At 47.7% G+C, this 27,215-nt stretch overlaps 1 protein-coding gene and 1 long non-coding RNA gene across 5 annotated transcripts in view; both read right to left on the reverse strand.

Annotated features, from left to right (window-relative positions):
- The window catches only part of LOC137480927 (uncharacterized), a 448,694-nt gene that overhangs the window by 67,152 nt on the left and 354,327 nt on the right, over positions 1 to 27,215 (reverse strand). The window lies entirely within an intron of this gene.
- Positions 1,869 to 23,477, reverse strand: SUMF1 (sulfatase modifying factor 1). 3 transcript variants are annotated; one of them, XM_068202347.1, is made up of 9 exons: positions 23,256 to 23,477; positions 21,652 to 21,825; positions 19,924 to 19,998; positions 11,634 to 11,716; positions 9,416 to 9,538; positions 8,790 to 8,904; positions 7,822 to 7,935; positions 4,118 to 4,177; positions 1,869 to 2,715 (listed from the first exon to the last, which is right to left on the reverse strand). In XM_068202347.1, exons 1-9 carry the CDS (start codon positions 23,460 to 23,462, stop codon positions 2,605 to 2,607), a joined length of 1,062 nt encoding a protein of 353 aa, XP_068058448.1. In that variant the 5' UTR covers positions 23,463 to 23,477; the 3' UTR covers positions 1,869 to 2,604. The 3 variants fall into 3 exon arrangements, with proteins under 3 accessions (XP_068058448.1, XP_068058450.1, XP_068058449.1); XM_068202349.1 differs by lacking the exon at positions 7,822 to 7,935; XM_068202348.1 differs by lacking the exons at positions 1,869 to 2,715; positions 4,118 to 4,177 and adding an exon at positions 6,424 to 7,371.

A 27,215-nucleotide genomic window follows, 5' to 3' on the forward strand; every position in this document is an offset into this window, starting at 1 on the left:
TGTTCTGGGGAGGGGGGTTAGAACAAGATGAGTTTTTTAAGGTCCCTTCCAACCCAAACCACTCCAATTAACCTGATACGGACCAGGGATAAAGGACATTTTGCTATTTACTCAACAAAATCCTACTTGGTGTTTCTGTTTGCTTCCTTGATACCATGCAGTGTTAACCTCTCCCATTAAAGTGCCTTCCTGCTGCTGTTGGGGTTTAGACACAGCTGTGGGCTTATGTTAAGATAAACATTTCCACGTGATTTCTCCTTGGGTTAATCATTAAGTGTCATTTCTGTCAGTGCAGAAACCTTCCAAAGGGTTTCAGCTGCTTGCCAGAAGTAGTTGACAGGCTGAGTGGACATTAACTTCAGTCCTAGCCTCTTAGGGTTCCTGCTGTTACGGGAGGGAAACTCCCTGGATCCCATACCTTGGAATGCACAGGATTCCAGGGCACAGCCTGGACTGCAAGGTCTCTTGGGTAGAAGAAAGTTTTATCTGGTTTTCTCCCTGAAAAGGCAGCACATCAGCCACTTTCAGACCACAGGGCTGGGAGCAGATTATCCAATCCACTTCCTCTTTCCCTCCTGAGAAAAGTTTCAAGATGAGTGTTACAGCATCTGCACTCCTCATTTTCAGGATGACAGCACGGTTTGTTACCTTCCTGTTATGAGTATGCACTTGGCATGATTTTGAGTAGTTAAGGAAGTGCAGATTAAAAAAAATCCAGGCACCTTTAGCAGTATCTGGTCCTTGATCACAGCCCTACAGCAGGAGCACAGCTGAGCCCTCTGTCCCTGCAATCCAAGCCCTCAGCCCAGGCCATTGCTGCTGCTCCCGGGAGTGACCTGATCCCAGTTATCTGCTCAGAGCAAACTCCCCAGCTCAGAACAGAGGAACAGTGTTGGACTGCTCAAAACAGCCACACTGAAGGCCTTGCAAAAACAAAGTAATTGTTAATTGAGTTCTAAACCATCCTGACAGTTATTAGTGGCCTTTTTCCATACAGCACTATACTCCACCATGCCTTGGCACTGCAGCTGCATGGGGGAGTAGACCAAAATCCTACTGAAAAAAAATCCCTTATATCTTTCCTAGTCAAGAAACTAGGAAAGAAATAGACTTTTTGTTGTATCTGCTGAATTTCTGTTCACTTTCTCCTTCAGACTCCTTTCAGCTTCAGAGCCCCAGTCTGCCCCTCACAGCTCAGTGTGCTTTTCCACAGTGAATCCAGTCAAACAGCTCAAAAGGCTCTGGGCTTCCTTTCATCCTCCCTCCTCCTTTCTTCTCTGAGTGCAGTAATGATTATCAATATCTCAGTATTGTGCCACGTCATGCTGTGTCCTGGGATAGATTTTTCTGCTTGCTGGGCTTACCTGGATCCCACTGGAGGCTGGTGTTTGGTGAAGGCCTGCCCAGGCATTCTCCTGTGCCATCTTTTCAACATGAAACCACTGCAGAAGGAGCTGCCACGTGATGGATTTGCATTAAACTCAAACCCAAATTATCTACAGCAAAGACAACACTGGCAAGGACCAGCACAAGTGCCAAGGCTTTTCTGAATCCACCGTTACATGCAGATCCCAAAACCAGGTTGCTTTCAATTGTTCCCATTTCCCTTCTCACTTGTTAAAATTCCTCTCCTTTTCAGTGAGGAATTTTATTTTCAACAAAACAATTTAGAAATTTACCCTATTAGGTCTTAGGGCTCACAGTTCCATCTGCCATCACTTCCATGACTTTTATTCAAGTGGAATCATTAATTAGCTTCAGTTTCTAATGAGGCCAGTATTGCGTTTTCCAAGTCCCTAAGATAAGCCTACACTGCATCCAAGAAATTCAAAGGAAATTCTGTTTTTCCATCAATAAAAGTCTTTGGCATAAACAAATGCTTGATATTTTATTCAAATATGTACAAGATTTCTAATCATCATCACCCTGAGGATCATCACCCTCAGCTGCAGAAGGCACTTCCTAAAGAGCAGCAAATATCTCCCCAGGAGAAGCCCATTTCTGGACGTGATTTTCACTGCAAGTGGAAAGTAACAAAGGGCGAGCTGCCTGTGGGGAGAGCTGGCATCTCCCAGCCCTCATTCCTGATTCCTTCATTGTCTCTCAAAGCTGCCTAGAATTTCCTAACTGCCTAGAATTTCTTTGAAAGCTGTCTAGAAGTTTACAGTCTTGGATTATTTCATTTGAGTGTAGAAGCTCTACATAAATAAAAGTAATTAATAAAGATCTTATCTAAAGAGGAGCTGTTGTAGTTGACAAGATGGTGATCAGTTAAGGGTTAAACTCAATAATTATGGAGGTTTTTTCCAGCCTGATTCTGGCATAAAGTAACCTTTAAAAACATGATTGGCATGTTTCTGCTCAGTTTTGTTCCAGTTGAATCCAAAACACCCTGGTCAGGCTTTAAATCCAGGCCAGACTGCTCGTGAACACAAAGGTTCTCCAAGTGCTGTTGAGTCCTGCTGGTTTTTCTTCCCTGAGCAGGAACTCGAAGCATGGTTTTTCCATTGTGTGTCATCAGCAAGGGCCCCTGCTCACGTTTGTTCTCCCTGGGGTGGGATGCAGCCCTTCCTGTGCCCGAGGACCGTGCCCTGTCAGCGTGGCTCAGCGTGGCCCCGGGGCGGCGTCGGCGGCGCAGCGGAAGCCCAGGTTGGACGCGGAGCTGTCGGGGGTGTTCTGGCTCCGAGCTGCACAGCGGTACCTGTAGCAGTAGGACTGCACAGCAACACAGAAAAGGAACTTCTTAGCACAGCTGGGGCTCCTCAGGCAACAGCTTGTTAGATTAACAGATTAATTAGTTAGATCAATACAGCAAAACGCTGCCATCGCTGTGGGACAAATCGATGAAGTGCTAGGGATGGAAATCGCCACGTTAGAAAGGAGGGAATCCTACAGACACCAGCTGACACAAAAACTAGACTGAATGGCAAAGTGTCTGATAAAGTGTCAGCCAAGAATCTCTCCTGCTCTGGGAAAAAGCCAGAACAACCATTCAGCCTCCCCTCAGAGGCTGAGCTGTGTATCCATGTGCTAATGCCCCACTGGAATGGACAGGTACTGGCACCTGCCTGGGAACACTTCCCTGAACGAGGTGCCAGACTTTTGGATGGGATTTAAAAGGTGCAAGTTCAGGCTCTGTCGGCTCTGAGAGGGAGAAGAGCACCAGCACACAAAGATCAGTCTGAGCAGACGTCAGGCACCTAATAAAGAGCCCTTGTACTAACAGTAGTCACTGATTTTGTCTTGATACACAGCCTAGTTTTATCACCTACAAAAAAAGATTAGGGCAGACTAGAATCTTCACAAACCTTCAAAATGGGTCATGTTATTCATCACTGAAGAGCCCATTCCAGTGTTAATTTAATCAAAACTGCTAATTAACATCTGACATTGATTTCACCTAAGAAGGAAATCAGTGTAGAAAATGGGATCTCACAGCAGAAAATTTAATCTAATTATGAGAGTGATTTGCCAGCCACAGGCTTTGCAAGGGAAGAACAGGACAGCTTTAATGAAACAGGAGATGTACAATGAGGGCTTTTCAGCACTGCATGAGCAGAGTTTAAAATACCATTTTGTGTCATGAACAGCCATCACTCTGTGGTGACATGCTGGCAGTTTTTTCAGGTCTCAGCTGAAACACTTCACCTCCCAGCCAGCTCTGCAAACACCTGGTATCATCGAACCAGGGAATTATAAAAGGATTTGGGATTGAAGGGCCCTTAAAGCTCCCAACTCCCTGCCCTGGGCAGGAACACCTTTCCCTAGGGCCAGATTACTCAGAGCTCCATATCCTTTCTGGATCAGAAGCCATTCTAAAACTTAAAAAACAAAGTCACATCCATACTTTCTACTCTGACAAGTATCACTCAAGCTCTTATCATGAAAACACCATTAGAAGCCTACATCAGTTTTAAGTTCTGCATCTAAAACCCATACTGATTACAAAAACTTACTTGTTTTAATTCCAAGCTAAGCAAAAAGAGGTCCTTAGGAACATCAGGTGTTGCTCTTCATAAATCCCATGAAACCCCTTGACAGGCTGCCAGGAAACTCTGTCAGAGGATCATGGTCAAGTGCTTTCAGAGGGAAGAGGAACATGAGGAGAGCACAGTACCTTATGGCACATGTAGGATCCACCCTTCTTCACTCTGTCTGTGCCCGAGGACGGCCCTTTCTGGGGAGAGGAGGACACTGCTCAGTACTCGGGGAATAACTGCTGATTACAGGGAGTAAGGAGATGCAGAGGAGCAATCATAAATATTCCAGACACAGATGTCAGTGGTGTCTGAACCAGACAGCTTGAAATAATTCTGCCCTACAGGATTTGCAGGTGACAGTAACTCTGCTCCCTCCCCACTGCTGCAAATATTGAATATTCCAGGTGCTGCCCACTGATAATGCCTGGTAATAGGGAGGTTCCTTAAGAGGATTTTACCAGGAAGGAAATGAGCTCCAGCTTACCTCAGTGACCACCCTGTGACCAGTCTGGTCACACCTGGCATGGATCCCACCCTCCTACCCATCTCAAGGGGTACAGTGGTCTCCCACCCAGGTCTGCATTACCAGGGGTGATGTTCTAGAAGAATCTACCCCAGAAGAGCATTTGTAACTGAACATAAATCCCAGGGACTGTCAGAGAACCTTGAGAGTTGATGTTGCTACTCTAGAAGCTCCTGCCTGCACCCCCTGACTTCGACAGCTTTGTGTGAAAGTTCACCATACAAATTGCAGCAGCTTCATTATTATCAGCTTATTATCAGCTTTATTGCCAAAACTTATACGTGTGAAAAAGAATTTGGCATTTAATGGCACACAAATACTCAAGGAAAGCCACACCCTGAGGCAGCATCTGCTCTTTCCAAGCCTGGGTGCTCCTCCACAGCACAGCCTTCTCCCACTGCAAGGCTTCTGGAAATTGTCCCCACAACACCTGCACGTGTGTGCACAGTCCCTGCTCTGAGATAAGCCTCTAACCCGCACAGTCATCACCCAGCCTGGTAATCTCATTTTAAGGGAAGCCAGGAGAAAACCGACCTAAAAAAAGTTCCATGGGAACAAGACAAAGCAGAACAATGGGGCTGTGGAGCAGGATTTCCCCTAAATGCTGCAGGGCTGAGCAGCAATCTGTGCAACTGGCTCCAAAGACACTTTCATAAACGAAGAGGAACATTTTGGGTTAGGGTTAGAAAACCCTACATCTATCATGGGTCAGCAATTACAAAGGGCTGACCTGTACTGAGCAGTGTGTGAACCAAAGGCTCACGAGTGGATCCTTTTTATTAACTACAAAGATCTTCCACCAGGCAAAAACTGAGCATCAAAGGTTATTTGGTAACAAAAAAAAAAAAAAAAAAAAACACCAACCAATTTAAACTGACCCCCACAGCCTCTGAAGGAGGATTACAGCCCTGAAACACTTCACACATGCAGAAATCTGCTGTAGTGTACTCCATAAATCTGTTCAATTACAAAACATCATTTTCCTATTTAAAATCACTGAAGGTAAAGAGTTTATCATAAAACAATTGGCAAAGATGTCAGAAAATCACAAAACCAATAGACATCATCAGCGTTTGCAGTGTTAATATTTGCTTGTGCACATATCTCACTTACAGATGAAGGAAACTGCCTTGGCTGTGCTTCCCCTCATAGAAGCTAATTCACAGCCCAGCAATTAAGGTCACATTTGATTAAAACAAGCAAATCTCTGTTCTATCAAACACCACCGTTTTCTGGCCTGACCTGGAGAAGTGCACCAGCTGGTACTGAAGGGGAAGGACATTGGTGCAAAGGGCCAGAGCTGTCCAGACCTTGATCCCAGATTTAAACCCAGAGTTTACTGTAAATTAACAAGGTTATTCTGTGCTACAATACTGCAACAGCCATATTCCAGTCTGATTACATAAGTGCTTGTGCATTCCATTGCCAAAGCCCATAAAAGTAGGATTGTTCCTTTAAAAGTTACTAAAAAAATTCAGAAGCTTTTTTTTTTTTGTTAATGAAAATAAAGTTGTATTTTTTTCATTACATCAAACAAATGCTTTCTGATGGTGCATGGTGATTTCAGTGCAGAGCCACATGGTTACTCTGTTTTGAGAGAAATCAGTTTGCAAACAGAGAACTGCAGCTCATACAAAAAAAAAAAAAAAATCAGAGCCAGAAGCCACCACAAAATAACCCCTAAAGGGACTGTGGTTTGATCGACCTCACACACACACTTGGCTCTCTCTGCTAAAGGATCAGTTACATTTTTAGGGAGAAAATTGTTCCCTGGCAGGGTGGGCAGGCCTGGCACAGGTGCCCAGAGCAGCTGGGGCTGCCCCTGGATCCCTGGCAGTGCCCAGGGCCAGGCTGGGCACTGGGGCTGGGAGCACCTGGGACAGTGGGAGGTGTCCCTGCCCTGGCAGGGGTGGCTCTGGGTGGGATTTAACCCAAACCATTCTGGGATTCTGTCCCTGCAGTGAGGCACCTTCATTTTAATTATTTATTTGAGACATTCTGGTGTTGAGGATGCCAAGGCAGGATCACTTCCCTGCTGGATTAAGGTGATGGTGGGGAACAACTGTCCTGTGAATTTTGCTCTTTTCAACTCCAAGAGTTTGCTGAAGTTTTAAGCCCAGATACTTCAGGAGGTATTTAAAAACTAGGTGTTAACAATGAGGCTTTTAGGGGTTTTTCATATGCAAACTGTCAGAATCCAGTGTCTGAGGCAGAGCACTTCAAAGTGAATTCCAAGGGGTTTTTCTAGTTAAATGGGTAAGGAAACTGCATCTTCTCCTGTGAAAAGGTGTCCCAAAATAGCCAGGCTGCAGTTATCTTTTGAGACATTAGAACTGATTAGCACCAGATCTATCAGAGCCCAGCTCTTCAGTCTCTGCAGAGCATGAGGCAGTGTAACCTAAATATAGGATGTGTTCTCTGGGCTGAAAAGACTCTGAATTCTTCCAGAGGGTCAGAGCTCAGGCAAAGTTTTTTAACATATTTAGTTTAACACCCAAAATCTTCAAAGCAGCCTTCTAGCACTGAAGAGATCTGGGCTTTGCTGGGGATTGGTTACAAGGAATGGATGGAATTCTGCACACGGATTGTTGGGGGGGTTCCATAATTGATTGTCTTGCCTTCACAAGTAATTACCAGGAGTAAAAATACACCTGAAAGTGCTTTGTAAGTTGTTAGCAAATAAAAACCACTCTATTTGGTGGGGGTTTGAGTGACAAACTCTACGTGGCCTTACTTGTATTCATAAATCATGGGATTTATTCATCCTGGATAACTGGGAGAGGAGCAGATCTAACACTGGAACTGGAATCTGCTGAGACAGAGCCTCAGTGACACCTCACATCTCACTCTGCAGGAACCTCCATCTGCCTGCCCCAAAGGAAAACAAACATTCACCTCTCAGAGCCTGCTGACTTCTCCTAAAACTCAGTTTTATCACATCTTCACTTTAAAACAAGCTACCAGAAGCCAGAAAGATAATTCGTGATGGTTTGTTCTCTGCCTGGGAGAGGGAAAATAAGTACAGCTTGTAGCAACATAAATGAACTAAAACCCTTCCATTTTTAAAGAAGTCATTCCACAAATTCTTGATTTCTGTAATACGAGGCCAGTTTGGAAGTACTCAATGGCTAACCATGTGTGGATAACTAACCAAACAGCACAAAAATTGCACCAGAGCACTGCAATTCCAGCGTGGATGAGCTGTGCCGAGATGCTCCCAAGCCCCCACCCCAGGAGCACAGAACAGGAAGTTTTCCAACAGCAAGGAGACCCCGGTCACAGAGGGGATTCTGTCCATGGTGCCAAGCAAACACTCACGGGGTTGTGAAGCTCCTGGGGGGAGTGGTGCACAGCCCACCAGTCCGATGTCCACTCCCAGGCATTCCCCACCATGTTGTAGAGGCCGTAAGCATTGGGGGGAAAGGCAGAGACCTGCACAGGACAGGGAACACAGCTCTGTAACCACACTAAACAGGCCTGCAATCCTCACACCCGTCTGCTCAAGGTGCACTTTGAGGGGCCCCAACAGCAGGCACCAGATCAGCAGTGCAGACCTGGGACACGTCTACATCCTGCGTGTAAATCAAACAGGATGGAAGGCTGCGGTCACCTCTGTGTCCTCAGCACCCTGTTCCAGTGTGACACAGCATTCCTGGCCGGCTTTGGAGACTGAGCCTCTCCAGAGAGGCACTGTTTGACCAGCAGACACACCTGGCATTAGGGACTTGACCCCACTCACAGCTCCCAGATTTCCCTCCCACCAAGGAAAAGACAGCGTGGCTGCCAGCTCCTGCCTGTGCAGACTCCTCTTCTGATCAAACTTTTGGATTTACTTAACTATCATTAAATAATTCATTCACATTCTTGATTGCCTTTAAAACTCCACTCTGGTTGTTATACTAGACAGGCTCAACCTTTCCCCAAAAGGGAAGTTTAATTTCTTTTAAATTATTGTGTGATTTTTGAGTTCACAAAACTGCGAGGTCAGAAGTGCAGGCAGAAAGTACTTCAGCTTCTGACTAGAAACTGACTGGGAAGGGGGAAAAGAGGTCAGTTTGAGAGGAACTAGAAGTTCAAATGAAAGTAATCTTTACTTTTCAATTAGCTTGTACAAGAGTCCCTTGATAATGCTCAAGCCTGCAGTGAAATGTAATGCAACTTAAAATCTAAAATGAAAGAGCACAGGGATGGAAAACAGGCATGGCTCATCCTCCTGAAGTCAGACCTTAATTTTGAGAAGATTAAGATCATTTCCACATGCTGGATTGCCTTTGAGCCACACTTACAGGTGCAGTCCCCTTGTACCCATCCTCTGCTGTGTTATTGGTGGGGAATTCTCCCTGCCAGATATTGGCATAGTGCTGCCCTTTGGGCTGCAATTTGTTGCCCCAAGGGAAAAGCCTGAGGAAAGACAAACAGAGCAGCTGTCAAACACTGTTAATTAAAAGTCAGTTACACAGAATCCCAGACTGGTTTGGGTTGGGAGAGACCTTAAATCCTGTCCAGAGCCACCCCTGCCATGGCAGGGACACCTTCCCCTGTCCCAGGTGCTCCCAGCCCAGTGTCCAGCCTGGCCTTGGGCACTGCCAGGGATCCAGGGGCAGCCCCAGCTGCTCAGGCACCTGTGCCAGGGCCTCAGCATCCTCCCAGGGAGAAATTTCTTCCTAATATCCAATCTAAAACAACCTTCCTTCTTCATAAGGCCATTCCCTGTCCCCAGTCCCTCTGCAGCTCTCCTGGAGACCCTTCAGGCCCTGGAAGGTCTCTGAGCTCTCCCTGGAGCTTCTCCTCTGCAGGTGAGCACCCCCAGCTCCCCCAGCCTGGCTGCAGAGCAGTTCTGAGGGTAACAAATCCCTGACAAGCCCTCCCTGTGTTCCCAGCCCCTGCTCAGGGTCTCCCCTGGGACAGGTACCTGTTCTCCAGGCCCCCTCTGCAGCTGTACTCCCACTCAGCCTCCGTGGGTAACCGCTTCCCTGCCCACGCGCAGAAGGCCACGGCATCATTCCAGGAAACATGAAGGACTGGATGGTCCATTCTGGGAACAAAATCAACAGGACAGGCTTCTCAGGGCACCAGGCAGCCTCAGGGATGCACAGCACAATGTGACACCCAGACAGGGGCACGCAGGGGTTACAGCTGCACCAGGTGACTTTACAGAAAAGAAGTTCCTTAAGGAAAGGCAGCAAAATGCTGGAAAGGAAATGCATCCATCAGAGGGAAACAGGAGGAGAAAATAATTAACTTCTGTTTGTCTCGTGCTGCTGCCACCTCCAGCTCTCCAGTTATTTCTGGTTTGTGGTTTCTCAAGTGCAGCACCCAGGAGGCAGCAGAGAACTGTCCATAGCCTGCCCTGGGGGCTTGCAGAGCCAAAGGAAAGCACTGAGCACCTGCAGCATCACCTCTGCCAAACCAGCCTGGCACAGGGCATCTGGCATCACACCAGCCTGGCAAGGGCCATCTCAGCCAGAAGGCAGGATTCTCAACAGGAACATGCACGTTGCCATTTAATGGTGACTGTTCTTCCCTCCCCTGTGGCTCCTCTCCTGCCCTGGCTCCTGTCCTTGCTGTCAGTTGTCGAGCTTTGAGGGAGAGCTGACATGAGGAAGAGTCTTACCAACTCTGACAGCTTTTGCAGCACCCTGTCCAGCACACTGGAGAAATTTAGTTGGGAAGTGATTTTCCTTGCGTGCTTCAAGCAGTCCACAGTTCACACAAGAGCTCCCGTCTTTAATGGGGTTTGGTTCCAGGACTGACAATAAAATCCCTGTCTCTTTTTCCAGAAAAAGACAGAAAAAAAAAGCCCAGGCATTCTTGCAGAAGGGTCCTCCCCATCCAACAGACCAAGATGCTCCCAGAGCTGAGGGTTCAGGAGAGGGAGGAACTTCCTATAAACTTCTCTTTCCTGCCCCATTTAAGAATCCAACGTTTCCCCGTTAACCCATGGGGCCACTTCCCCGTGGCAGGTTCCCAGCAGCTGTGCCAGGCCAGGTCCGCACCAGCCCAGAATTTCATGGCAGGTTGCCAGCTCCTGTCTGCTGGCTCTGACCTCAATTCCTGGCTCCCCCTAACAATGCCTCCAGCTATTATCTCTATTTTTGCCTCAGATAATTCTTTCCTTGCCCTTGGAGAGCAGATAACTCGTTACTGAGCACTTCAGCCATCAGATGATGGTGCACTAACAAAGTCCTGTCCTTAGAGGACTCAAAAACCTACTAGATCTAGGCTAGAGAGTCTGATTTGATTTCAAAATACTGTTAGAAACTTTCACTAGCTGATAAAGTGCCAACTTCATTGACACCTGCCTAGTCAGAGGAGCAGTTGCAATGTTAGAGGTCCCAAATGAAGACAGTAGTTTGATTTTCTAGGCCTAAAATTCATCCCTCTTCAGAATGGAAAGCAATTGTATGAAGACAAGGATCAGCAAGTTTCAGGGTTTGTGCAAGCAGAGTTTTGAAAGCATTCAGAGGTTCTAGATAGTCACAACTGATTTTTCACAGAATACAGTAAAAAATGCACAAAACTCCTCAGTCGTCTGTTGCCAGAGAAAGAGGCTTCCAAATCCCACATGGAAGAGCTCACACTACCCAGACTCCTGGAGTGTGCACCCAGTGAGGATTGATTCCTCCTCTCCAAAGCCAGGTCTGGAGTTTGTGACCCTGGGGAGATCTGCTGTGTTTCACAGCTGGCACACAAAAATGAACAGCAAACGCTGAGGCTCAGTCAGCACAGTCCTGACAGACCTTTGTGACTCCATCATTGACCACGGCCATGGAACACATCAGGAGGTGGGGAACCAGTCCCAGAAGCAGAGCAAACAGGTGACTAAATAACAGCCCTTTCCTGCAGCCCCATTCCTGGTGGGAGCCCCAGGGATATCCCCTGTGTTTTATGATGGAATGGGTGGGAGCCCCAGGGATATTCCCTGTGTTTTATGATGGAATGGGTGGGAGCCCCAGGGATATCCCCTGTGTTTTATGATGGAATGGGTGGGAGCCCCAGGGATATTCCCTGTGTTTTATGATGGAATGGGTGGGAGCCCCAGGGATATTCCCTGTGTTTTATGATGGAATGGGTGGGAGCCCCAGGGATATTCCCTGTGTTTTATGATGGAATGGGTGCTCGTGGCTCACCTGCTGGAGATGCTGGAGTCAGGGCCCTCAGGGTGCCTCCAGCTGGCTCCTTTCACAGGCAACCACCAGGGAGCAGCTGCCACCTGGAAAAGGACAAGAGCAGCAGGGAAGGACACTTCAATTCCCAGCTAAGGGATTTTCTGAAAAGCCACCAGATCCCTTCCAACCCAAACCAGTCTGTGCCTTTGTGAATTCCACCTCCTGGCTGACTTCAGTCTGATACAACCTGCAGAGAGGAAAAAAAATATGATTTTGGCCTAAATAGCATTTTCAGCCTAATTATTTGCTCCCTGGACTCAGTGTTTTGACATCACTGAAATAACCCCCTGCTGATGCCCTTTAGCTGGGGTCAAACACTCATCTTGCAACACATTTGCTTTCCAGGTCATTAACCCACCCAGCTGATTTTAAATTATTTGCTCTCAGCTTCCAGAAGGTGGAGACAGAAGAACCACACAAGGGAAGTGAGGCATGGAGCCTTTCTCTTTTTTTTCCCCCAGCTGGTTTGCTGGGAAACATCACACAGCCAAAATCATCTGCAGCAATGCAGACATTGAGTAGTTCTCTCAAACCAGAAGTTCCAAATTTGGTGCTTCGATGCCAAGGAGTTTTTCCTGGAAGACATTCTTTAAGGATTTCTTCTATAAGGCTTGATTCAAAGCAATGCTTAACTGTTCTGATTCATATTCACTTAGAAATAGTTATTTTAATAATGGAGCCTTCGTTGAGGCAAAGAAAGGAACATTTATGCCACCCATCAACAGTGGGTTTATTCCAGCAGCTTCCAAAATACTCCTATTTCAGAGATTATGACTATAAAGAACAAAAATCAGAGGAAATAAGCGTGGAATGCTTTAGGAGGTAAACAACCCAGAAGCTGGTTAGTCCTAGACGGACTTTGTCAAGTGTTATCCACAGAGGTAGGAAAGGTGCCAAGAGTGTTACCTTTAACTCACCAAACCTTCAGAGCAAAGTCCAAAAAGCCACTGCAAGCTGGTATTGAGGAGACCCAGAATCAGTCTGGTCAAACAATTTTAACAGCAGCTTCTAGGGGGAAGCTGCATCCTTCAACAGAACAATGTAATTACATGTGTGTGGGAGAAAAGATGACCTATGTCACACAGAAATTGTCAAGAAAACTCTGGTCCGGGCTATGCACCAAATCACTCACTTGGATATTTCAGTAGCAAGTGCCCAAACACACATTGTCCTGGGTTTAGAGCACCTCATCAGGCTGTGCTCTGACACTCCTGGCAGCCTTTCCCTCCTCCCCTCTCAGCACACGCAGATTTTGCCTACAGCACATCTGGGAATCGAAAAGCTCCCTGGAAATCAACAGCAATCCTGGACTGGAGCTGCAGAGCCCAGAGCTTTTGGGAGCCCTGGGGAAGGGCTGTGAAATGCCTGAGGAGGCTGCAGGACTCCTCCAGGCTGGGAAGGTGCTCACGCGTGGTGTGGACACCCTCCCTTCCAAAGGGAACACCTGAGTCTTAAGCACCAAAGAAACAAAGATGTTCCCAGCAGCCGGCTGGTGACCCAGACATTCTGTCCTCTGCTGTCCCCTCTGGGGAGCCCCCAGGCAATGACAGCTTTTACAGACCCTCTCTGCCCTCCCCAGCACGAATGCCAACCCCAGTTCTGGCTCGGTGTCTAACAAAGGACATTCTCACCCCAGGCAGAGCCACCCCCCTTGGCAAAAAGCATGAGAAATAGCTGATCTCTCACAGGGAATTACAGCTCTGTTACTCAGCATCCAAACCCCAAAATGAGACCCTCCTGCAGACATCCTGCTCCACTCTCTCAGCACTAAAGCTTCAGACAGGGCTGCTAAACTGATACAACAGTCAAGAGGTTTAAAACTAGTCCCATTTAACCAATTCCTTGCCCATATTGAGGTTTGACCTTTAAACTATACTGAAAATAGGACAGAAATCCAAAATTAGCATTTTACAGCTATTTAAGGAAAATAAAAGAGCAACAGAACCACTTGCTAAAGCTAAAATCTGAAAGATCACAAGAAAGATTTCGACAGTTTCTAAGCACAACATATTTTTGTAAATTAAACTGCTGGGTTTTGGATAAAAACATCTCTGCAGGAGACTGCAAAGATTTACACTTTAGACGACTTTAATTTTGGAAAACATTTTTGTGATGCAAAAGAAAAAGCAGATGCTTTCAATCAGGCTGGTTTATTTTAACCCAAGAACAATGTCTCTCCACAGGAAAGCACCGCATGTGCACAGCTCCCGGTTGTGGCTCTGCTGAGCTGAGCACCAAATGGCTGCCAGGCTCTGCAGAGCACCCAGAGCAGTCACACATGCAGTGCTGGGACAGGGAAAACAGGGGGAGAGAGCACGGAGAGCCTGCAAGAATTACCTGGAGACCCATCTGAGGCAGCCTCTGGCTCCGGTGAACACACCCCGAGCTGCTCCTTCCAGAAATCTCCTACCTGAAATCTACAGTTCTCTCCCAGAACTCCTCACAAGTCCTTAAAGCTTTTAATTGCTCCAAATCTAATTAGCAGAAGAGCTAATTAGACAGAGATATTGCAACATCACAGTTAATACAGCCAAGTCCTCCCTTGCCAATAATGAGCTTAGTTACTTTCATAACACTTCACGTTCTGCTTCCCTCCGAAACATGTCCTGTGCACTGGCAACAGATCCCTGCTGTCCAAAGAGCAGCAGATGCTGCTGAATAGATCTCGAGTCAGAGGACAATCCCCTTCCTTCTGGCTAATTCTTGCAGCATGTCACCTGTGCCAGGTTACCCACACCTGCCCTGCAATCCTCACACCCTCGTGCACAGGGAAACGCTCCCAGAGCAAAGCAGAGGCACAAAGGCTTGACTTGGTCTGATCCCGCTGGAAACGGGGATTATCCAGCTCTCCCCTCCAGGATTAAACCTTAAGAACTCCCTGTTCTGCTTCTTACAGACCCAGAGAACTGTGAAAAGAGAGCCCAGTGTGCTAGCACTGGGAAGAGCTCAAACAATTAATTCCAGCCCACGCTCTTCACCCGGGTAGAGCAATTTGCAGAGCTGGAGCCTGAACTCCCACTAACAGCCCGCAGAAAACTCTCCTCCTAAGTATTCCATTCTCCTTTCCAAGCAGGCTGGGACAGCCTAACTTTAATTGCTCCGTTACCTCACAATGTCAAGATTTTTAAACTACTTCACAATTACCTTGAAGAAAATTCCTTCCTAAATCTATGTAGAAAAAAAATACATTAGAGTGGGGATCATCACCATGTGAGTTTCATTGTCAGCAGTACCCTGTTGCTGATGCTGCAGCAACCCCTAAAAACTACCTAAAAATACCCCTAAAAACCATCCCAAAGCCACTCAGCCCATAGCCATAAAAGCATTTATTTGTCTTGCACTAACATGTCACAGGCCATGTTCGAGAAAAACAACCCTCACTTGAGCCAATCTCAAATTCAAATCAGATTTATGTACCCGAAAAATTACCAAAAATAAACTCAGAGTAGCTCATCTTGGCTCATGCTCAACATTTCCATCAAGTAGCAAGTCCCCTGAAATAACAAAGCCGTGGATCTTAACCTTAAGGCAGGCCCACAAGATGATGACAAATTCATGCTGCTGTCCAGTCATACAGCACCAAACATCAGCTTTTTTTTGTGCTACAGCATTCTAATGCTATTTTAATAAAATATTTTAAAAGCCTTACACCAGATCAGGATAAACAACTGGAAAAAAAAAACAAAAGTGACTGCAGAGTAAGAACTTCTGAATTAACTGTGTGAAAAGAGATTTTGAGTGAAAAGCAGCCCAAGTTGGGAAACCACTTGAAGAATCATTTATTAAGTGGTGGGTTCTTAACACTCCAGTTCAGAAGCTGACTTAATAGGTTACCACTTGTTTCAATCAGATGGTGTTGAGCTCTGTACATCTTTAATATGAAAAAATATCTTGCTAACATTGGTAGGACATGAGAAAAAATTTGTTATTCAGTAAAGAACATAATTTTTGGATGAAGTTTTATTTTATCCATGTAAGGCAGATACACATAAATCTCTGACAGTTCTTCCTCCTCTAAGCCAGACCCTGAACCTTGAGCACTGATTAATGAACTGCTGAAGAAAGAGGCAGACAGAAAATGGAACATTTTTAGTAGTGTGAGAAGTTTAAGAAATAAAAATAATTACTGTGCAATGGATCCACTTCACTGTCCCCCCAGAGAACAAACCTGCTGTAATTATGGACAAGGACTGAGCCAGGACTGGGAAATCCTGCCCCACACAAACCCAAAGCCACAGTTAGCAGAGGGTTTGTCCAGCAGGTAGCTCACACCTGCATCAGGGCCTGGACTAGAGCATCTCCAGAGGTCCCTTCCAAGCCCAGGCAGCCTGGGATTCTGTGAATACCTGATTTTGTCAGCTCCTGCAATTCCCATGCTATTCATTCTATCAATTAAAAGTCCCAGCTCCCCCAAAGCTCTAATTACAGAAGAATCTGTTCTCACTCCTAATTTCTAACATTACTGGCCTCCCTCATGAGCTCAGGAACGGAAGCAACAAGGGGGTTTGTTTAATATTGAATATTATCTGCCGTAAAATCCAGTATTTTACAGCAGTTTGAAACTGCACACCAAGGAAAGGCAGCAGCTTTAAAATATATTTGATTTCACTTTATAAGTCATCAACTACAAAAAATATTTCAGACATGATTGGAAACAAGCACTTTTATGAAGGGACCTTTTCTTTGCATAAGGAAAGGTCACTGAACTTCAGTTCAGACAGTGTAAAACTTCACAGCCCTGTCAATCCTCCAAGAAAAATAACCACAAATACGTGATGCTAAAATCCAGTCAGATTCATTAAGTGCAAGTTTTGGAATCAGAAGAAGCTTCTTTTGAGGAACTGATATTCCTGGTGAAGGCAGACACCTCTGGAAGTCTAATTTCCAGCCAACATCCCAATCTGCACTCCAACTGGTCATTTTTTCCAATAACCAAGAGCACATGAGCTGTAAGGAAAGGATGTGCACAGATTTATCCTGAGGCACAAACCATGCCCTGCTTTACACTGCAGCTCTGATAACCACGGGCTAATGTTCCTGGCAATTCCCAGGAGAATTCCTGCACATCCTTCTTTATCCCAGCAGTGGGAGTGGAGCACAAAAGCCCACAGAGGAACAGTTCAACAGCTCCATCTTCCAGCTCCTTGCAGGGAGTAGCTGAAGCACTGGGGGCTGCAAGAACAGCTCACCCTGCCCACACTGGCACTGCTGTCCCACCTGCAGCCAGGGCTCCTCTCCGCAGCAGCTTGAGATGTTCAGCTGAAATGCAGAATGTTTCAATTTGGGGTGATTGTGAAACAGGCAAATTGCACAGCTCCAAACTGCAGAGATTTCCATACAAACAGGGATGAAAGCAGCATCCCACAGTTCTGGACTGGCCAGAACTTAGTGTTTGCTTGAGCTGCCAGTGAGCCAATTCCACTGCATTCCAGACCCAAAATTCCATACCCTCACAGACAAAGGCAGAACACACATTTGTATGCTCTCAGGCTCTTCAGTGCAGAATTTATCTGGTGTTGAAACAAAAATTAATTTTTCTGGGAGCTTCTGCTTCCACGAGCCAAGAATAACAATGTCCCCACTACTCTCCAGTGAGGCTGCACTCCTGTTGTGCCATCCTGGTTCCCTTTTCCATGGTACCAGGACAGCAAGGACGCTCCTGCAGGGCTTGGCAAGAGCTCTCAAATCTCCTCAGAATAAAATGCAATTATGGAATGGTTTGGGTTGGGAGGGAGCCTAAATCCCACCCAGTGCCACCCCTGCCAGGGCAGGGACACCTCCCACTGTCCCAGGTGCTCCCAGCCCCAGTGCCCAGCCTGGCCTTGGGCACTGCCAGGGATCCAGGGGCAGCCCCAGCTGCTCTGGGCACCTGTGCCAGGGCTGCCCACCCTGCCAGGGAACAATTCATTCCCAATATCCCATCCAGCCCTGCCCTCTGGCAGTGGGAGCCATTCCCCTTGTCCTGGCCTTTTCCAAAGTCCTCTTCCACCTCTCCTGGAGCCCCTTTAGGCCCTGGAATGGGCCCCAAGGTCCCTCCAGAGCCTTCTCTTCTCCAGGCTGCATGTGAAAAAATTTAAGATGTGAAGCTCTCATAATTTTTTAAGCCCACACAAATAATTTCAGCTTCAAAGGACCTTCCCCCTCACCCTACAAAATCCTTTTCCATTTGAAGGAGCCCTCCCCTGCTCCAGCAGTAACACCCTCATCTGGCACAGCACTAAATCCTCCCTCTGCCACGTGACCACCACAAACTTGGAGGCCAAAACTAAAACCCGAGTTCCCAGAAATCTGCAACAATTCCATCCTTGGCTGCTACACCCCTTTTTACTGCTTCCCTTCCAGAGGCTGAAGCCAGCCCACATTCCTGTCAGTGGCTATCTGGGAGCCCACCTCACCTCCAGGAAAGGCACACCCAGAGCTCCAACAATCACCCCGTGAGCTCAGCTGGGTCACTCCTCAGCAGCTGCCACCAGCCCCAGCTCTGCCCTCAGCCAGTGGCTTTGAGGATCTGATACATCTGCTTCAAGAGCTGGAGAAAACAAAGCGGCCAAACAGAGCAAAACCCCCAAGAGACACACCCAGCTCATCATTTAGAAATTATTTTGTTGGGTACCTCCACTTTCACCTTTCCCCAGTTATTTCACAGCACGCATTTCACTGCTTTAAAAGTTTACATTGCTGTTGCTCTTCCCCTATATTCACATTTGCATTTCACATCCCTGTGCTTCACCTGGAGAAAATCCTTGTCAAAACACTCTTGAGCCCCTGAGGCACAGGAAAACCACAATCCTTTCTCCCACTGGTTGGTTGGAGGGATTTTCAGTGCCAGTAACACACCGATATTTATATCTTATTTCTGCTTTTCATCCGATTGTTATGATTGAAGAAGGTGAATTTAACAGCAAGTTTACTTTTAACAACTCCAGAAAACCTTCATAAAGCAGCAGCCAAAAAAGACCAGTTTGGGCTCCATCCCAGGCCTCTGGCATAACACTTGTCCTCTGAGCACTGCAGCCAACACTTGGAAGTTTGGCTGACACGCTCAGGAAGGTGGCTCCCAACACTCTGTGTTTACAAAATTGCCAAGGCTGAGCTTACAGCAGCATTCTTGGAGTTTGTTTGTTTGTTTTAAAACACAGAAACTGATTTAGGGATTTCTGCAAGACAGAACTACACAGGAAAAGGAGCTTCTTCAATGTTGACTGTTGGGAAGATGGGATGAGCCATTCATTTTTTTAATTTGTATTTTTTATTATTTTTATGAAGGCAGAACAAATCACAGATGGATTTAGCATCAGTTATGCTAGTGGTGGGAACTGCAATTTAGCCTTATCTCTCCCAGTGCACAAATGCTAGTCCTGAATTAAAAGATTACAAACTGCACTTGTAATCTTCCTTCCCTGGCAGCAGGAACCCAAATCCCACGTTCTTTGCCAGTCCCTCACAGCACACACTCACACAGGGCTTCCTGAAACCTCACATCTCTCAGGCTGCCCCTTGAAAACAAAAATCAAACTGTGCCCCATCAGAGCTGAGGATCATTCTGACAGGAGGGGACCTCAGGAGGTGATTTTGTCCAAACCTGTGCTCAGAGCAGATCAACTCATCCAGGAGATGACAGGACACAATCTGCTTATCTGCCAAGAGGACCTGACCTGTTAAGGAGGAGGTAAATGAAGCCTGAGGAAGGCTCAGCAACACATTCACAACAACAACAAAAAAAAAAAAAAAAAGAGGAAAGGGAGGGCAGGGAAGATTTATAGATTTATTACAGAACTTTCTTTCTTTTTAAACCAATATTCACTTTCACTCAACAGGAAAACTGGATCAGCTCCAGAGGAGTCAGCACTGCCCCTCCCAGGATCACTGTGGTGCCCAGGGGGATGAGGGGAGCTGGAAAAGCAGCACATGAACACAGGATCCTCTAGAGAGGAGGAAACATCATAAACTCCAGCCATTCACAACATAAGGAATCTTACAGACTCAGCCTGAACTTCTCAGGTAACAAGGGGCTGATACCAACTTTTCCTCACAGGGAATTGATGTTTTTAATTGTTTTTTAAAGAAAAAGGACAGAGAACAGATTGCAAATCTTCCCCACTTCAGTCCATGATTCCTGTCCAAACACTTCTCCATAATCCCCATTTTTGCACCTGGTTTTGGGGACATCACAGAGTTCAGTTTTCCCTGCTGTGATTGCCAACAGAGCCCAGGGATCGCTCAGGGAGTTTCCCCCTGCTGTGCTACTCACTGCTTGGTGGATGTCAGCCTTCACTGCTTCACTCAGCATCCCCTCAAACACAAAAGAGTCACCAAACTTCTCTGCCTGTGGAAAGAACAAAGGATTCAAGCATTATGTCATCAAAGGAATGCTATTCTTGGAACCACACACAACATCTACAGCTTCATTTTATCAAGGATAAGAAAATTCAGAGAACCATTAAGGTGGTAAAAAACCTCCAAGACCATCAAGTCCAACCTTTGACCAAACAAATTCTAATAGTGAATTTGAGTTCTCTTTCAAGGAAGCTGTTTTGGAACAGAAAAGAAGGGAATTTTTCTCTGGATGTTGTTTTTGTTCAGCAGTCACTGGGCAGATGGCAGCTCACTGAGCTTCTGCACATGTTTTTACTTTTATTAATTAAAAATGCAGTTCTGATTGTCCCAACTGCTTTCAAATGCTACAGTCATCAGTCCTCTTATTTTTCCTTTGGGAAATGTTTCAGTCCTCTTATTTTTCCTTTGGGAAATACAATAAAAGACTTAAGCCTTGTCACTTACTGCTCCATCATCACTAGTACCATGTTTTAAATTGCTGCTACAACAATAAAGAGTTCAAGTAACTCAATCCTCATATCTAGCATTACAACAATCCAAAAGAATAAAAACTACTAATAATTTCCACCATTCCCAGTACATTATACCAAGAGAAAAAAGAGGGAGGAGGTGCAAGTGGAGCACTCAATGACCAGCTGCCCCATGGCGTCTGCAACAGGCCCCATGTGATGCAGTGCTACCTGCCAGGGCTCCAGGAACATTTGGATAACTCTCTCAGGCACAGGGTGGGATTGCTGGGGTGTCTGTGCAGAGCCAGGGGTTGGAGCTGATGATCCTTGTGGTGCCTTCCAGCTGAGGATATTCTGTGATTCCACACTGAAGCCACCACACACGTGCTCATCCCAGCAGCTGTTTGCTACAAGCAAGTTTTGTTCCAACTCTAAATAGTTAAACCGCCTTTTTTCATAATTATCAAGCTAAGAAATAGAAATAGAAGACAAAAGAAGCTCTTCATCCAACCAGAGGATCCTGCCTTCCAAATGAGAATGAGTTGATCAAGTGAATTCAGCAAAGTGCCTCCTTTGAGAACTGCTCATTACTCAGGCTTTCAATTGCCCAAAAGGGCTGTCAGGGCTTTGTCAAAGCTGTGCAGGAACAGTCAGCTGTCAGGAGGGATCTGAGCTTCAGGCACAGGTGGCTCCTTTCCGGGAGCAACCTCAACATATTCTTAGTCCATTGTTCCCAGAACAGGCACACAATTATCACTGCAGTTGCTCTTGTCTCCTCCTTAGGCACAGGGCTCTCTGTCACCAGCAAGGAGCTGTGCTGAGCCAGCTTGCAGAGTGCTTGGCCATCTCAGTTTGTTAAATCCCTTCTCCAGGTTTCTCTAAAACAAGGAAAATCTAACCTGGTTGTACTGGTACCAAGAGCTCCAGGACCCAAATATCAAAAGACCCCATGGAAACCACCCCAAAAACCCCTGTAGAGACCTGCTGGCAGCTGGCACCTGCAGGACAGATGTGAGTTCAGGTGGCAATTATTAAACACAACAACCACACCTGACTGTCCTTTCAGCCAGGGCAAGGCCAGACAATTCCTCCTCCCCACCACCTCCCTCAGAAATACTGGGGTGTGCAAATCCCAAACGAGTACTGTGACCAGGCGAGCCTGGGTTTCAGCTGCTACAGCCCTGGTGCCTCACCTCAGTGACGTAGCCCGTGGCACTGACAAAGCTCTCGAAGTCCTGGTTGCTGACCTCGTACTGGTCCATGTGGAAGCTGCCCAGGCGCACTCTGCGGGCAGGCCCCTCTCCATCCTGCTGGATCTCGGGCTCGTGGGTGCCCATGGTGAACACCCCTCCCGGGATCAGCACCATCTGCACGGCAAACACCCCACAGGGGAGGCACAGTGAGCCGCTGAGGAGCCCCAGGCTGCTTTTACTCCTCCTGCTCCTCAGCTGTGCAGGTGATTTTGAAACAGCATTTTGGCCAGCCCATTTGGGGAAACAGCAAACAGAACTGCAATTGGGAACAAATCCCCATTTCTCACATGAAGCCTGGCTCATGCTTGTGCTCTCCTGAGGAGAAACATGCCGTGTTTCCTGTGTTACACTTGGCTGTTATTCCTGCAGTTACACCACTGCCAGGGCAGCAAAGGAGCAGAAAATGAGGTCCCAGCACCTCTCCTGGCTCTTCAGGGCAGGGAGTGAGTATTTGGCATCACCTTACTCATCCCATTTCCCTGTTTCCTCTCCACTGTAGATCTCTCCTGCTTGGGTCTCTCCCAGCAACACCTAAAATCCACACAACTTGTAACTGGCCCATAAAAAGTGCTACAAACAGCTTCTCCTTCAGACTACCCACATCTGGAGCTGCCTGTGTCCCCGTAGCTTTCTCCACTGAGAGGAATCAGAGCTCTTACAGACAGTCTGAAACTGACTCCATAAAAGGGCTTCAGGATAAAGTTGCTTACATTTTTTAGGACTCAGGAAATGACAATGTGGTGCAAAGTTGCACCACTTCCTCCCTCCCAATCTCTCTTCAACCCTCAATAGCTGAAACATCTCCCTGAAGAGGTTTCCAAGCCAGGCTCAGAGCTCACTGGGCTAAAACCACGTGCAAAATTAACTCTTGCTGGCTCCCCAGTTCTAAGACCACGCTGGAAGTAAATAAACCTGTTTGTAGGTGATGCAGAGGCCAATTCTCCTCTCATTTCTCTGCTGGTAACGATGTTTTCTAGCTGAGCATCATCAAGTTATGTTGTGAGCACAATTTACACCAGCAGTAATTAGCTTTCATTACCTACTGCTGGAGCTGCCAGCTGCATAGAGGGTCAGAGGATTTTTTCATCCTCCAGACCCACAGTGAACTGCTCAGGTTTGTCACCCAAAATATCCATCGGTGACACGGATCCCCAGCACCACGGGGAGGATTCAATTCATACTCTTTAAATATTCTCCAATTCGTGACGCGAGTTCCCACACTGCCTGTCGCACACAGGTTTTTCCAAGCTGACGCAGCTTCCCAGCATCACAACAGAGGCAGCAGGAGAGGAAGTCCCCCATGTTTTCCTGTTCTCTCCGCGAGGCAAAAGCGAGATGGGGCCAGAAGCAGCACCCGCGCCCAAGCCCAGTTCCTCAGGGCTTGGGCCCACCCGCCTATAATTTAACTTAAGTTTCCCCACGGCAGTTCCCCGGGTGCTCCGTCATCCCGGACAGGCCGTGCTCCGCCGGGGCCGCCCCACGGCTCGGCTCAGCCCGGTCCCTCAGGTGGTCGGGGCCCCGCCCGGCCCGGCCCCGCCGCTCACCGGCCCGCGCCTGGCGCTCCGCCCGCTGCCCGCCGCCGCCGCCGAGTAGCGCCGCGCCGCCGCCTCCCGCCCGTCCCCGGCGGCCCGGCCGGCGCTGCAGCCGCAGTCCGCGGTGCCGGGGGTCCCGGCGGCCGCCGCCATCCCCACTCGCACTGCGAGCAGCAGCAGCGGGAAGAGGCAGCGGCGCAGCCGGCTGGGCGCGGCCATCTTGGCGGCGGGGGCACGTGCCGCGCGCGGTCACGTGACCGGGGGCGTCTTAAAGGGGCCGCGCCGCGGCCTGAGGGCAGGGACCGGCTCTGACCCCTCGTGTCCCCAGTGTCCCTCCCGTCCCTCACTGTCCCCTCGTGTCCCTCCCGTCCCTCACTGTCCCCTCGTGTCCCCAGTGTCCCCCTCTGACCCCTCATGTCCCTCCCGTCCCTCACTGTCCCCTCGTGTCCCCACTGTCCCTCCCGTCCCTCACTGTCCCCTCGTGTCCCCACTGTCCCTCCCGTCCCTCACTGTCCCCTCGTGTCCCCAGTGTCCCTCACTGTCCCCTCGTGTCCCCAGTGTCCCTCCCGTCCCTCACTGTCCCCTCGTGTCCCCACTGTCCCTCCCATCCCTCACTGTCCCCAGTGTCCCTCCCGTCCCTCACTGTCCCCTCGTGTCCCCCCCGTCCCTCACTGTCCCCTCGTGTCCCCAATGTCCCTCCCGTCCCTCACTGTCCCCTCGTGTCCCCAGTGTCCCTCCCATCCCTCACTGTCCCCTCGTGTCCCCACTGTCCCTCACTGTCCCCCTCCATCCCGGTACCAGTCCGGTGCTGACTGGCGGAGGCTCTGGAGCCGCGCTCCGCTGAGTTCTCGCCGGTCCAGGGAACAGCGAGAGGGGAGCTCCGCTGTGCACATAAACGCCTCAAATGGCCGCGGGGATCTCACCCGCCCACAGAACACCTCAAACGGCCATGCAGGTATCTGAGGGGCGCCAAGAGCGTGGCTCCAGGCCCTCTCCTGGAAGGGTGCTTTGGGACGCCCGCTGTCCATCAGGGAGCTCACAATTCCTGCGTTCTCCTTCATTTCTCCCACAGTTCACTGTAGTTGTTGGAGAGTCTGTAAAATCTTTACTTTCTCGTGGGAGCTTCTGTTCAGAACTGTCAACAGAACATCATCCCCTATTGTAAATGGAGGAGAACCCAATGGGAGGAATGCTGCTGTGTGACTCCAGCTCAGAGGCTGAATGGTTTATTTATTATAACTATGCTATAACACATTAATATACTGTTTAAAGGAGATACTAACACTACAAACCTACTTGTTCTAACTACCATATCTAACTCCTCACAACTCGTGCCCCTCTCTGAGAGCCCAGCCACAGGTGGGTTGGATTGGCCATCAGCTCCAACAATCCTCACCAGAACCCAACCAAGCAATCACCCCAGGCAAACAATTCTCCAAACACATTCCACATGGGAAAACAAGGAGTAGAAACAGAAATTGTTTTCTCTTTCTTCCCTCTGTGCTCCTCTATGAAAAATCCTGAGAGAGAGAAGAATGTGCCTGCCACGATCCCCTACACTGAAATAGATCTTGACTCATCCTGCGGGATATTAATTCAAAATACTCAATATAATTTTGGCTTACGCTGGCAGCAAAGAGAAGCATCAGTGAAGGAGGGATTTTATGGTTTGGTGTGTGTGAGTGCTGGAAGGAGCTGCACTCAAATGTGTTTGCTCTGTGAAGTTTTGCTGTGTGTAAAACGGCAGTGCTGGGAGGCCTCACAGGGAATTCCAATTCCAATTGAATTCGAATTCCAATTATCCATCATTAGGTCCTTTTGCCTTGTGATGTGCTCCAGAAAAGCATCAGAGTGCAGGAAAACAAATGACTGCAAATTATACAACCAACCCTAGCTGCTTTGGGGTCGGAAAATGGAAATATTCCTTTTGCATTGATGCAGTGATCTTTGCCCTTTGTTAAGGAATGAATGGCCATGGAAATGAGAGTTGGATTTAACTTATTTTCTCCCGCTAAATATTTCCCAACACAATTCACTGAAGCGAGAGCAAAAAGTAGGCATCCAAATTCTACAGCCTTCTAGAATTGAAAACACTGTGCCAGGATAAGCTCCCCTTAATAAAGCCCTGGGATTCTGGCTGTGTGGTGCTGGAATTCAGGAAAATCAGCTGATTTCCAACGAGCTGGGACAGCTCTCTAGTGTATCCTGCCCACTCGTTCTCATGGCTCATTTCCCTGGAATTCTGGTGTGCATCATTTGTGTAGTTCCATCAGGAGGGTTCATATTCCTTACCCTCCCCGGAGAACAGATGAAATAATTACAGTTTGCTTCTGAGCAACATCCAACTTCCAGTCTGAGATCCTGAGGACTTGGAGAACTTTTGCTGCTGTGGATTATTTTGTGCTCAGCTTTAGTTTTTCTCTCTCCTCACACCGAGTCCCCAAGCTTCTGATCTTGCTGTTATTAAAATGTGATGGGAATGAGAGATTTTCCAGCACTTCACTGAGAAGGCTGAGGTGTTCCAGCATTTGTCAGGAGTGCTTTCCATCCCTGAGTGCCTGCATGGATCATCTTCCCCATTGTCAAGACCAACCATGAGCAAGAGAAGACAGATTGATCCTCAGAGTCCTGGAATATCTTCTGCTCTCATTTTTCTTCCAGGGTTGTTGACCTGCAGCTTACAAAAGAGACAAAACCAAAACAGCAGAGACAAAACCCATGCTAAGCCACCCCGCAGGCTGGAGGTGCAATGTTTCCAAAACAGTCCAAGGAAGCTCGTGGTTAGTTGTAAATTTGTCAGCATAAAACAAGGCAATCGAAATAAAAAAGCAAATAAAAGACTTCAAACTTCATTTTAACATCTTTCATCAGTGCTGAATTTCCATAATTGCTAAAAATAAAGTAAGAGTGGAGCAGAGTAAGGTTTGAAAAGGAGAAAAAGAACAAAGTACTTCAATAGCAAGAAATAAAAATCCCTCACAAGTTGTTTTCCTGTGACTGAAACCACATGTGAAATTGGGCCAAACACTCATAGCACAGCTCCCAGGGCTGAAGCGATACCTACCAAGTAGTGTTTTTTCACTACTTCCTCTCTGAATTCTTGAGTTCATTCCCCTGACCCTCTGGGGGTGTGTGGCTCCAAGCCCAGCCCTCATTTGCTATGAACAGGACTCTGTTCCCATCTCAGGGCTGCCTCCTGTAGGTGCCACTGTCAGGGAAAATTCCTTCGAGGGAATACTCTGGTCCTTCCCAAGGTGACCTTTCCCACTTCCACCCTGCCCTACAATTTTACCTCTTTTCAATGCTGTAAGATTATAGGAACCCCTTGAACTCTCTGTGCCTGCAGCAGCATCCCAGAGCAAGTTCCTAAAGACAAATGGAAATGTTCTCCTGCATCGGAAGCTTCCATGATGATCTTGTCTTTGCCAGCACCCCTTCAAATCCAGCAAATTCTTCGCAGAGCTTGGTCACTATTTTTGGCTGAAGGCCCAAAAACTGGTGAGGGGCCATCAGAGCATGTAATGACAGGACAAGGGGGAATGGATTCCAGCTGACAGAGAATAGGTTTCGGTTGGATATTAGGAAGAAATGGCTCCCTGTGAGGGTGGGGAGACCCTGGCACATGGTGCCCAGTGAGAGCAGCTGTGGCTGCCTCATCCCTGGAAGTGTCCAAGACCAAGCTGGATGGGGCTTGGAGCAACTCAGACCATTCTGGGATGCTATGAGCTCCTCAGCCTTTGAAGAATTGACCAAGACCCAGAATCAAATGTAGTCCACAAGCAAAAATGTGCCCTTTGATATTTGGCATTTGGGAGAGCAGTGTCTCCAGAGGGGCAGCCTCCATTCCCCTCCCCGGGCAGCCCATTCCCGTGTTCTCCCGCAGTGCTGCTGCTCAGATTTATCCCTCAGTGCTGGAGCTATTCTAAGGCACTCTGTTTGCAGAGCTGCTCAAGGTGCTCAGCAGGCAAATCT

The sequence above is a fragment of the Anomalospiza imberbis genome, chromosome 11, assembly GCF_031753505.1.
Source record: "Anomalospiza imberbis isolate Cuckoo-Finch-1a 21T00152 chromosome 11, ASM3175350v1, whole genome shotgun sequence".
NCBI lineage: Eukaryota > Metazoa > Chordata > Aves > Passeriformes > Viduidae > Anomalospiza > Anomalospiza imberbis.